This window comes from Aquarana catesbeiana, linkage group LG07, assembly GCF_042186555.1.
Source record: "Aquarana catesbeiana isolate 2022-GZ linkage group LG07, ASM4218655v1, whole genome shotgun sequence".
Taxonomy (NCBI): domain Eukaryota; kingdom Metazoa; phylum Chordata; class Amphibia; order Anura; family Ranidae; genus Aquarana; species Aquarana catesbeiana.
Genome location: NC_133330.1, coordinates 292,903,362 through 292,916,505, shown reverse-complemented (window position 1 = coordinate 292,916,505; position 13,144 = coordinate 292,903,362). Strand labels below are relative to the sequence as shown.

Here is a 13,144-nt window from a genome sequence, read left to right as displayed (position 1 = left end):
TCTTCATTATGGATCTTTTCGTGATGACCTGTACGTGTTTTTCTTTAGTTCTGTTCTTGCATGGAATCTGTTTGACTTGCCTGAGGCAAGCAATGGTCTCCTAGAGAATGATGGAAGGGGAGAACCTGATTTGCATTTATTGCCTAACAAAAAGAACCTGCGTGGTCAGTGACTTTAATTTTTTTCTAAGTTCGAAAGCGTCCGCCGGAGAGAACTGTGACATCTGATGTTGGATGTGCTCATTGGTGCCCCTTACTTGCACCTGTAAACACCCTCCTAGGAGTGTTCAATCGTGGAGATGGCAGGAGGTGAGGTTGAGCAGTTTATGGCCAGGTTTATTGTGCGTTTTTGAAATTCTTGCCGATTGTAGACGGTCATATCTCTAGGCTGTAGCCGCATTTGGTTGCATATTTTTAGATTACCTTCTGACATTTTGTTTCTTTTTTTGTCTTCTGTTGCAGCCCGCGATGCGGATGAGAGAGAAAAGTGGATCCATGCGCTAGAAGAGACTATCTTGCGTCATACTCTCCAGCTACAGGTAAGGGCGTTTGATTTCACACTTCAGTTGGTTCTGTCAGGTTTATCTTCTATATGTTTAGTCAGGGTGTTGCACTTGTTTTCAGATTATGGTGTACCTATAGACTCTGTAAGCTAGACTTCACCAATTGGGCAGCTTCCAGTTTCTGATCTTTTTTTCTGTGCTCGTTTATACGTATAAATCAAATGTTTTTATTTATTTTATTTTCTTATTTTTTTCCTTGTAACTTTTGCAAAGCCCACAGTTGCTGTAGCCCAGGTCAATTTTAGTCTTATTTTAGTTCTTGAATGTTTTAGATGATTATCCCCTGATGCTATTTTGGCGGAATTGGTTGACTGTTGTGATGTCTTTGACAGGTTCACTTTAGGGGTTTCACTCTGCCGTTTCATTTGTATTTTTAAATTATTTGTAAAGTAAAGATGGTGCTGACCAGGGACACCTGATAGGAGGAAGGAGAGCAAAGGAATAACTCATCAGTATTCTGCTGCTCCTTTTACTATCCAGTCAAAGGCTGGGAGCAGGTCGTTTTAAAGCTATTTATAGGCAATTTCTTTAGGAGCACAGCTTGAAGTATGTTGTCCCAAAGCTGAATTCCAGCCCTATCTTCCTCCTTGCACACTTGCAGAAGGTCCTCTCCTGTGTGGAAAGTGATAAGCCTCGTTGCCCTGCACACAGCGAGTTCTATACCGTGTGGTTTTAAAAACTGCAGTAATTTATTTGAGCCCATCTCCTTTTTCGAGGCAGAGAGAGTTCAAGTTTTATCTAGCCCTCGTCTCCCAATCCTCACTGTCTTTGGGTCGCCCTTTTCAGGTATTTGCTTTCTGTGCAGTCAGTCGTTTAGTCTCAGCATTATGTGTGGCTGTTACCCAGGGTGGAATGCATGCAAATGCAATCCACCTAGGTACACCTAATCCTTGACCCTATGTAGCTGACTCAACAAGCCCACCAAAGAAGTCAACTCAACATTTACATCAAAACTCCCAAGCACCAGCTCATTGATTTGGGGTGGGTGGCTTCTAACAGAAGAATTGAGGCAAGGTGCTGTGACATTTACAGGAAGATACTACCTCGCCTCACCTGACAATATATTACTGAACACCAAAGGACTACACCTAGACCCAGTGATGACAGCTAAATCTAAAACCAGGTATATATTGAAAAAGTTAAGATCTGTAACCATAGAATTTCAACTTTGTCCATGAGTAAAGGAAGTGCCAACATGCAAATGTAAAGCTAAACGGGTTAAAAGCCGTGGATCTGGTATGAGTATGGTGATAAATGGGGAAAGCCTTAGCACAAGCACTCTGTGGGGAGAGAATTTAGACTTTTATCCCCTTCATAGAAACCGGGACAAAGTTCCAGAAGTCGTGTTACTCAGACTTTCTTAGCTTTCTACCAAACCTTCTATAACATCCCCTCTACTCTCCCAAGTGACCCAACAGGATAAACTTGATAAAATCTCACAGTATCTTTGCCTCAGGCATGCCTAAGTAAAAATCAGAGGCAAGCAAATCTGTGGAAAAACCAGATCAAGTGTTTACACTGACAGCAAAATGCATCAAACCCCATAATGCTTCTAGCCAAAATAGGTTTCCCGTGTCCTGTATACATAGATCATACAACGTGGTGTTCCAGCAGCGGTACCAGGACGTCTTGTTCTCGGTACAAAATCGATTTGGACTGAGCTACTCAGCCATTCGCAGGAAGCTTCGTATGGTTTCCTGTGATTGGCTGAAGTGGGGAGGCTGGTGGATAATGTTAATAAGAAGATGCCTTCATTCAAAGAAAAAAAATACAAAGCTTCATATGAATGGCTAAGGAATGCTGAGCCCGACTTGATTTTTTTCTAAAGAACGGGATAGGAAAGGCCCTGAACTGCTGGTGGAACGCAGCGCTGTATGCTACGTGCAGTTTATACAACTCTGATAGCGGGCTCATTTCTTAGTAACGGAAATAGTTAGTTTGTTTGCGCCAGTTTGGCCCCAAAAACGATTTTAAAGTGAAATCTTAGTTTTTATACTGTCTGTGTCTAAAACTGATATTTGTCCAGCCAAGCCACAAAGGGGTTTAAAATGTAGTTGTAAAAATATGTAGCATTAGCTGAAACTACTAGGAAGATGATGGCAGAGCCATTGAGACTTGCTTCGCTTTACTTCATCCCAAAGGTGTTCTATCGGGTTGAGGTAAGGACTGTTTGCAGGCCAGTCAAGTTCCTCCACCCCAAACTCTCTCATCCATGTCTTTACCTTGCTTTGTGCTCTGGTGTGCAGTCATGCAGTCTGGTGTGCAGTCATGTTGGAACATGAAGGGACCATCCCCAAAGTGTTCCCACAAAGTTGGGAGCATAAAATTGTCCATAATGTCTTAATGTCATAAACGCCTTAAGAGCCCTTTCACACCGAGCCGCCCATAGCGTCGGCAGTAAAATGCCGCTATTTTTAGCGGCGTTTTACCATCGGATTAGCGGCGCATTTCGGCCGCTAGCGGGGTGCTTTTACCCCCCGCTAGCGGCCGAGTAAGGGTTAAAACCGCCCGCAATGCGCCCCAATAGCGGCATTTTGCTGGCGGTATCCCAGCGCTTCCCCCTTGATTTCAATGGGGAGCAGCGGTGGAGGAGCGATAAACACACCGCTCCTTCGCCGCTCCAAAGAAGCTGCTGGCAGGACTTTTCCTGACATCCTGCCAGAGCAGCGCTCCGGTGTTAAAGCCCTCGGGCTTTCACACTGGAGACAATGCTGCAGCTGTTTGAGGGCAGATTACAGGCGCTATTTTTAATGCTATAGCGCCTGCAAAACGCCCTTGGTGTGAAAGGGGTCTAAGCGTTACCTTCACTAGAACTAAGGGGCCAAACCCAATCTCTGAAAAACAACCCCACATCATAATCCACCAAATGATTTGGACCAGTGCACAAAGCAAGGCCCATAAAGACATGGGTGAGCAAGTTTGGGGTGAAGGAACTTGACTGGCCTGCACAGAGTCCTGACTTCAACCCGATAGAACACCTTTGGGATGAAGTAGAGCGGAGACTGCAAGCCAGGCCTTCTCGTCCAACATCAGTGCCTGACATCAACAATGCGCTATTGAAAGATTGGTCAAACATTCCCATAGAAACCCTCCTAAACCTTGTGGACAGCCTTCCCAGAAGGGTTGAAGCAGTTAAAGGGTGGGCCAACTCCATATTGAACCCTACAGACTAATGCCCCGTACACACGGTTGGATTTTCCAATGGAAAATGTGTGATAGGACCTTGTTGTCGGAAATTCCCACCGTATGTGGGCTCCATCACACATTTTCCATCGGATTTTCCGACACACAAAGTTTGAGAGCAGGATATAAAATTTTCCGACAACAAAATCCGTTGTCGGAAATTCCGATCGTGTGTACACAAATCCGACGGACAAAGTGCCACGCATGCTCAGAATAAATAAAGAGATGAAAGCTATTGGCCACTGCCCCATTTATAGTCCCGACGTACGTGTTTTACGTCACCGCGTTCAGAACGATCGGATTTTCCGACAACTTTGTGTGACCGTGTGTATGCAAGACAAGTTTGAGCCAACATCCGTCGGAAAAAATCCTAGGATTTTGTTGTCGGAATGTCCGATCAATGTCCGACCGTGTGTACGGGGCATTAGACTGAGATGCCATTAACGTCCAAGGTAGGCGTCCCTATACTTTTGGTAATGTAGTACATACATACATTTATGCTCACAAGTTTGCATACCCTGGCAGAAATTGTGAAAATTTGGCATTGATATTGAAAATATGACTGATCATGCCAAAAAAATATTAATTTTTTTTATTTAAGGATAGCGATCGCATGAAGCCATTTATTATCACATCTTTTTTTGGATCCTTTTTAAATCATAACAGAAATCACCCAAATGGCCCTGATAAAAAGTTTACATACCCTGCAATGTTTGGCCTTGGTACAGACACAGAAGGTGACACACACAGGTTAAAATGGTAATTAAAGGTTAATTTCCCACATTTGGAGCTTTTTAAATCGCAATTGGTGTCTGTGTATAAATAGTCAAGGAGTTTGTTGGCTCTCACGTGGATGCACTAAGCAGGCAGAGCTGAGAGGAGGTAGAAAAGGACAGTCAAAAGACCTGCGTAACAAGGTAAACAAAGGTGAAAAAGGTTATAAAAAGATATCCAAAGCCTTGAATATGCCAGTCAGTACTGTTTAATCACCTAATAAGTGGAAAATTAGGGTCTTTTTTGATACTAAGTGAAGGTCAGGGAGATCAAGAAAGATTTCAGCCACAATTACCACAGGAACTGTTGGGGATACAAAGAAAAACCCCAAGGTAACCTCAGGAGAAATACAGGCTGCGCTGGAAAAAGATGGTGTGGTGGTTTGTTTTTAAGGAGCACAATCTGTTGATACTTGAACAAAAAAGAGCTGCATGGTCAAGATGCCAGAAAGAAGCCTTTACTGCACAAGTTCCACAAAAAAGCCTGGTTACAATATGCCCAACAACACCTTGACATGCCTCATTGGCTTTTTTGTGGCATTGGCGCAGTAAAGGCTTCCTTCTGGTAGTTCAACCATGCAGCTCTTTTTTGTTCAAGTATCGTTGATTTGTGCTCCTTAACCACTTAAGCCCTGGACCATTTGGCTGGCCAAAGACCAGAGCACTTTTTGCGATTCGGCACTGCGCCGCTTTAACTGACAATTGCGCGGTCATGGCTCCCAAACAAAATTGACGTCCTTTTTTCCCCACAAACAGAGCTTTCTTTTGGTGGTATTTGATCGTATTCTACATATTTTTAGTAAAAAAATCGCAATAAGCGTTTGGTTTGCGCAAAAGTTATAGCGTCTACAAAATAGGGGATAGTTTTATGGCATTTTAATTAATCATTTTTTTTTTTACTAGTAATGGCAGCGATCAGCAATTTTTATCGTGACTGCGACATTATGGCGGACACATTGGACACTTTTGGCGCTATTTTGGGACCATTCACATTATTACAGCAATCAGTGCGATTAAAAATGCATTGATTACTGTGTAAATGTGACTGACAGTGAAGGGGTTAACACTAGGTGGCGCTGTAGGGATTAAGTGTGAGTGATTCTAACTATGGTGGGAGGGGCTATGTGTGACACGACACTGATCACCGCTACAGGGAGCTGCGATCAGTGTCCTGTCACTAGGCAGAACGGGGGAAATGCTTATTTACATCAGCATTTCCCCGTTCTTCCTCTCTGAGACCATCGCGGGTTTCTCCGCGAACTCTATGACCCATGATCACACTGGAGCTCGCGGTGGGCGTGCACGCAATGGCACGGCAGCAAATTTAAAGGGACGTACCTGTACGCCCATTTGCCTGTCCGTGCGATTGTGTCGACATATATGTACATGCGGCGGTTGGCAAGCGGTTAAAAACAACCACACCGGCTTTTTGGAGAGCAGCTTGTATTTCTCCTGCGGTTACCTGTGGGTTTTTCTTTGTATCCTGAGCAATTCTTCCGCCAGTTGTGGCTGCAATCTTTCTTGTTCTACCTGACCTTGGCTTGGTATCAAAAGAGCCCCTAATTTTCCACTTCTTAAGTGATTAAAAAGTACTGACTGGCATATTCAAGGCTTTGGATATCCTTTTTATATCATTTTTATATGCTTTTCCATCTTTGTAAAGTTTCATTACCTTTTTACGCGGGTCTTTTGACTGTTCTTTTCTACCTCCTCGTGGCTTGGTGTCTAGTGCATCCATGAGCCAACAAACTCATTGACTATTTATACACAGACACTAATTGTGATTTAAAAAAACCACAAATGTGGGAAATTTGCCTTTTGATTGCCATTTTAACCTGTGTGCCACCTTCTGTGTCTGTACCAAGGCCAAGGGTATGTAAACTTTTTATCAGGGCCATTTTGGTGATTTCTGTTATCATGATTTAAAAAGGATCCAAAAAAACAATGGGATAATAAATGGCTTTGTGCGATTGCTATCCTTAAATAAAAAAAGACAGTTTTTTTCGCATGATCAGTCATATTTTCAATATTAATGCCAAAATTTCACAATTTCTGCCAGGGTATGCAAACTTTTGAGCACAACTGTACATGCATATCTACACAGCCAAGCCATTAAAAAGGTGTGTAATATGTAGCATTAGCTGCTGACTACTAGGTAGGTGATGACAGAGCCATTGAGACATGAATTATAGAGATGCTTCGCCAGGAGCCAATCGGCTCAGGAAATGACTAGGGTGTTATGAGTGATTAGAATCCATTATATTGGACAAACCGTAAGCCGTTGAGTTGTAGTATTCTCACTCTGATCTGTCAGATTTTCCAGCTGTAGTTGTATTGGCATGTAATCAGAACTAGATTCATTATGGTATGACCCCACTGGTGACTTCTCTGAGGGGCATGTATGACACGCAGAGTGCCCGTGGGGGGCAGGTTGGGAAATAAAATCATTTATATATGGATTGTAGACACTGTAGGTTACAGCCCATATGACCCAGATATAAATCTGGTCCCGTGACCAAAGCTTTCCATACAAACCTATCTCTGGGCAGCATAGCTTGTTGGTACCCTGGAGATCTGCTGGAGCCATGTACATATTGTGGCCAAACATTTGTGAATTTCTCGCTGGCGTACAGAAAAGGGAAGTTGCTTTTGTATCATGTGATGAGCTGTAGGTCTGCCCACATGTCCATTCTACTTTAACCATGTCCTGGATTACTAGGAACACAAATTGAGGGGACTTTTTGACTTTACCACAGTTATGTTTTCTGAGAAACTTTACTGCGGTACCAGTCTTCTCAGTGTGGAGGGGTTGTGTGTATTGTGTTTTTTCTTCTTGGTTTTTTTTTTTTTTTCTTTTTAAGATATACAGGTGCATCTCAAAAATGTGAATATCATCAAAAAGTTTAATTTATTTCAGTATTTCAATTCAGTGAAACTCCATATTGTATAGATTCATTACACGCAGAGTGATATATTTTCAAGCATTTCTTCCATTTAATTTTGATGATTATGGCTTACAGCTAGTGAAAGTCACACGTTCCGTGTAAATGATCTTGTGTGTTTTTTTTTTTGGTGGTGTTTTATAAGCATTTTCGTTTTTTTAAAGGATAAGTTCACCTTTAGCAACATGTTACACCCGTATTTAGGATGTATTGCGTTACTAGGCAGCACCCCCCAATCTTCTCCTCAGTTCTTCTCCCTCCACCCACTGTCAAAATTTTAAAATTGGCGCACCTGTGAGGGGCTCTGCCCGCATAGCCGCATCATTCATTCACAGGAGTCTGTGAATGAAAATACTGCAAGTAGCATTTTACCACTACAGCAGACTGACTTGAAGTTTGAATGTACATGCGGGCATGCTGATTGGCACGCTTGTAATTTATTCATGCTGCCTACAGTTCTGTACGAGCAAACAGTCCCTCCCAGGAACTGTCTACTCATAAAGAGGTATGGGCAGAGCCCTTTAGGAAGTGTGTGTTTTTGGGCATGCCCCCACCCCCATTTTGGATGGTTGTGTATTGAAGGCCACTTAAATTTTTTGTTTATTCACACTAGCTTACACAGTAAATGGTGGCAATTTTAGCCTGTACACTAGTGTCTGGAGGGGGCAGTGCAACGCATGTTTCAGTGCATCATACTATTTCAATAAAGTTAAGAGGAAAACGAATGTAAATTGTCACTTCAGTGTCATTCAGTTTGCCAAGAGAGAATCTAGCATGTCTACATGTTACTACACCGCACTGTACATTGCATGAGTGTTGTGGTGTAAACTCGGTACATAGTGGCGCTGCACAAAAAAATGAGAATCACAATTTTTTTTGCTTAGAATAAAGATCATGATTCCCTCACGTTTCTCGGCACAAATACAGTGTGACATAAAATATTGCAATGACCGCCATTTTATTCTCTAGGGTCACTGCTAAAAAAAAAAAAAATATATACACACTCACACTCACACTCACACTCACACTCTCACTCTCTCAGATGGTAAAGCTGCCCATTCCTCTTTGCAAAAAGCCTCCAGTCCCTGGAAATTCTTGGGCTGTCTTGTATGAACTGCACGTCTGAGATCTCCCCAGAGTGGCTCAATGATATTGAGGTCAGGAGACTGAGATGGCCACTCCAGAACCTTCACTTTATTCTGCTGTAGCCAATGACGGGTCGACTTGGCCTTGTGTTTTGAATCATTGTCATGTTGGAATGTCCAAGTACATCCCATGCCCAGCTTCCTGGCTGATGAATGCAAATGTTCCTCCAGTATTTTTTGATAACATACTGCATTCATCTTACCAACAATTTTGATCAAATTTCCTGTGCCTTTGTAACTCGCACATCCCCAAAACATCAGCGATCCACCTCCGTACCTTTCATCATAGGCCATGTTGACTCCTCTCCAAATGTAGGTTGTGGCCAAAAAGCTCAATTTTGGTCTTATCACTCCAAATGACTTTGTGCCAGAAGGTTTGAGGTTTGTCTCTGTGCTGTTTGGCATATTGTAAGCGGGATAATTTGCGGCATTTGCGTAGTAATGGCTTTCTTCTGGTGACTCGACCATGCAGCCCATCTTTCTTCAAGTGCCTCCTTATTGTGCATCTTGAAACAGCCACACCACATGTTTTCAGAGTCCTGTATTTCACCTGAAGTTATTTGTGGGCTTTTCTTTGCATCCCGAACAATTTTCCTGGCTGTTTGGGCTGACTTTTTAGTTGGTCTACCTGACCGTGGTTTGGTTTCAACAGAACCCCTCATTTTGCATTTCTTGATTAGAGTTTAAACACTGCTGATTGGCATTCTTAATTCCTTGGACATCTTTTTATATTCCTTTCCTGTTTTATACAGTTCAGCTACCTTTTCCCACAGATCCTTTGACAATTTTTGGTTTCCCCATGACTCAGAATCCAGAAATGTCAGTACAGCACTGGATGAAAGATGTAAGAGTCTGTCAGGAGTCCAGCAACGCATTGACCTTTGACACACACAGACACACACAGACACACACAGACACACACAGACACACACAGACACACACAGACACACACAGACACACACAGACACACACAGACACACACAGACACACACAGACACACACACACTGCAAGCAAACAGATCACAGGTGAGGATGGTTACCTTAAATAGCCATTCAAACCCCTTTGTGTCAACGTGTGTGCATGTTATCAGGCCAAAATCATCAGGGTCATTTGGGTAGTTTCTGTTGCCATTATGATTTAAAAAGAGTAAACACAGTTGATTGATAATAAATGGCTTCAGCCAAACACTAACCATCAGTGAAAAAAGTTTTTGTGTTATCATTCATATTCTCTGAAAAAATGGCCAAGAAATCATAAATTCTGCCAGGGTATGTAAACTTATGAGCACAACTGTACACTATATTGCACATGAACTTTAATGGCATCCCAGTCTTAGTCCGTAGGGTTCAATATTGAGTTGGCCCCTCCTTTTCAGCAATAACCGGTTCAACTCTCCTGGGAAGGCTGTCCACAAAGTTTAGGAGTGTCTATGGGAATGTTTGACCATTGTTTCACAAACCCATTTGTGAGGTCAGGCACCGATGTTGGAAGAAAAGGCCTGGCTTGCAGTCTCCGCTCTAATTCATCCCAAAGGTGTTCTATTGGGTTGAAGCCAGGATTCTGTGCAGGCCAGTCAAGTTCCTTCACCCCAGACTTGCTCACCCATGTCTTTATGGACCTTGGTTTGTGCACTGGTCCAAATCATTTGGTGGAGGGGGTTATATGGTGAGGTTTTTTTTCAGGGGTTGGGCTTGGCCACTTAGTTCCAGTGAAGGTAACTCTTAAGGCGTTGGCATACCAAGACATTTTGGACAATTTTCATGCTCCCAACGTTGTGGAAACTGGGGATGGACCCTTCCTGTTCCAGCATGACTGCGCACCAGTGCACAAAGCAAGGTCCATGAGCAAGTTTGGGGTGGAGGAACTTGACTGGCCTGCACAGAGTCCTGACCTCAACCCGATAGAACACCTTTGGGATGATTTAGAGCGGAGACTGAGCCAGGCCTTCTCGTCCAACATCAGCGCCTGACCTCACAAATGCATTTTTGGAAGAATGTTCATACATTCCCATAGACACACTCCTAAACCTTGTGGACAGCCTTCCCAGAAGAGTTGAAGCTGTTAAAGCTGCAAAGGGTGGGCCAACTCAATATTGAACCCTACGGACTAAGATGGCATTAAAGTTCTTGTGCGTGTAAAAGCAGTCGTCCCAATACTTTTGACAATCTAGTGTATATGGCTGAATGGAGGCATAACCAGGAGTAATAATATGGTGTGAAGCTGGCCAGTTATATCAGATGTTTCCAGGTCCTGGGATTATTCAAAGTCCCCAGGGGTGGGTGTACATGTGTTGTGACCCTACTTAATTGTAAGGTCATAACCCTAAGGTGAGAGTTCATGCGGTGAAGGGTGCACATATTGCTTGTGGTTTTCTGCACAGAGTGGTGGACAAACAGTACAAGCTGAACACTGGAGATTGATTGATTTATTTTGAAAAGCACTTTACAACACAAGCAAACATTAAAGGGGTTGTAAAGGTTTGTGGTTTATTTTATTTCTTTTTTTGTATATCAAATGTGGTATACTTGCCTCCTCTGTGCAAGGGTTTTGCACAGAGTGGCCCCGATTCTCCTCTTCTGGGGTCCCCCAGTGGTGCTCCTGGCTCCTCCCCTCATCGAGTGCCCCCTCGGAGACCTGCATTCCAAGGGGACACCCATGCGGGCGCACTCCCGAGTCCTGCTGCTGCGTCTATTGACACAGACAGAGGGACTCAGCCTCAACCCCCTGGCTCCCGTGTCCCTGGATTTGATTGACAGCAGCGGGAGCCAATGGCTGCTGCTATCAATCTATCCAATGAGGACCCGAGACAGCGGCTGGAGCTGCTGTGCTCGTTCCCATCGCTGGAAAGATCGGATTCAGGTAAAAGGGGGGCTCTGGGTGGCTGCTGCACTACAGAATGTTTTTCACCTTTTATGCATTAAGGTAAAAAACCTCAAGGGTTTACAACCCCTTTATTGGATTGATGGTACTTTTTAATATGGACTATTTTGTATATTATATCTTTTTGCGTTTTTATGAATTTTTTGTTTAGCATAATGATATGTTCACACAATATTGTGTTGCGCGGCACTGATTGGGTATAAGCCCTCATGCACACAGGCTGTTAAAAAAACGTTATGAAAACGCCAGTATTTTAGCAGTGACTTTTTTCAGCGTTTTTGTAATAGCGGTTTTTAGCGTTTTTGAGCGTTTTTCCGCGTTAGCGTTTTTGAGTGTTTTTTTTTTTTTTTTTCAAATTTTTTTTTTTTTCAATGGATCAAAAACGCTAAAAAACGTTGGTGAATGACGTTTTTGAGCGTTTTTCAGCGTTAGAGCGTTTTTACAGCTGAAAAACGTCTCTCAGAACCCACTGGTCCTGGGTTTTTTTTACAGCTTAAAAACGCCTATGCCACTTGCAGCTCAAAAACGCCTAGGTGGGCAGGAAGCCATAGACTAACATAGACAGGCCTTTTTAAGCTGCAAAAAAAGCTCAAAAAAGCAGCTGTAAAAACGTTCGTGTGCATGAGGACTAAGTGTTGTACTGTATTTTGTGGCTGTAAGAATATCCCAAAATTGACTGTGTTTACTTGGATGTAGTCAATGTTTGGCTGACCATTTTCTTCCCAGATCCTTTAACTTTCCGATCAAAGAATGTTGGGTAGGAGGGTTCTGACAGGGTCACCTATGGCTTGATTTGCGACTGTTTCAGCTAAAACTTAAAATTGTTGAATGAAGCATTCCTCTACAATTTACCTATCACCATTTGTGATTAGAACTTTACCTTTGGAAAAGTACATCTTTCTGGAACCCAGCAGGTGGCCATGGAATGGATATCAATTTACTGGTTACAATGATGACTCCTCAGTTATTTTTAGATATGAGTCGGCTTCAAAACAGGAGTCTGGACAAAAAAAAAAAAAACACCCTTCATTTCAGTTTGCTTATTTTGAAGCAGAGAAGAGGGAAAAATGTACCTGTCACCATTGTGATTAGAACCTTATCTTTGGAAAAGTACGTCTTTCTGGAACCCAGCAGGTGGTCATGGAATGGATATCAATGTATTGGTCACAATGATGACTCCTCAGTTATTTTTAGGTATGAGTCAGCTTTGAAACAGGCGTCTGGACAGAAAAAAAAACTACCCCTCATTTCACTTTGTTTATTTTGAAGTAGAGAAGGGGGAAAGATTGGACTGGTAAGATTTTCTTACCGGTTATAAATTCTTTATGACCCTTTTTTTGGTCATTGGATGGACTCATTATGGTGTACTATGGATTCCATTGCCTTGGGGTTCGAAAGTGCTATCAGATTGAGCAGTAGTGGCTGTTAATAGTACAAAGGCAGCCATAGATGGATCGAATCTCAGGCAGCTCAGCGAAACTGGCCCAGACTCAATCCACCTATAGGCAGGCGGGTCATACTGAAATCTATGTACATTGATTGACTTCAGCACAACCAGCCTGTCTGACTTTTTTTTTTTTCATGCAACCACTGCTGGCAGCTATAGCTGCTAGCAGTGATCATTGTGTTCTGCTGGCAGGGAAGACTCCCTGCCGGCA

At 42.9% G+C, this 13,144-nt stretch overlaps 1 protein-coding gene across 6 annotated transcripts in view; it reads left to right on the top strand.

Annotated features, from left to right (window-relative positions):
* The window catches only part of OSBPL9 (oxysterol binding protein like 9), a 256,194-nt gene that overhangs the window by 86,067 nt on the left and 156,983 nt on the right, over positions 1 to 13,144 (top strand). For all 6 annotated transcript variants that reach the window (XM_073593547.1, XM_073593545.1, XM_073593546.1 and 3 more), the window contains exon 4: positions 462 to 538. In XM_073593547.1, the coding sequence (XP_073449648.1) occupies positions 462 to 538 (77 nt within the window). The remainder of the gene's footprint in view (positions 1 to 461; positions 539 to 13,144) is intronic.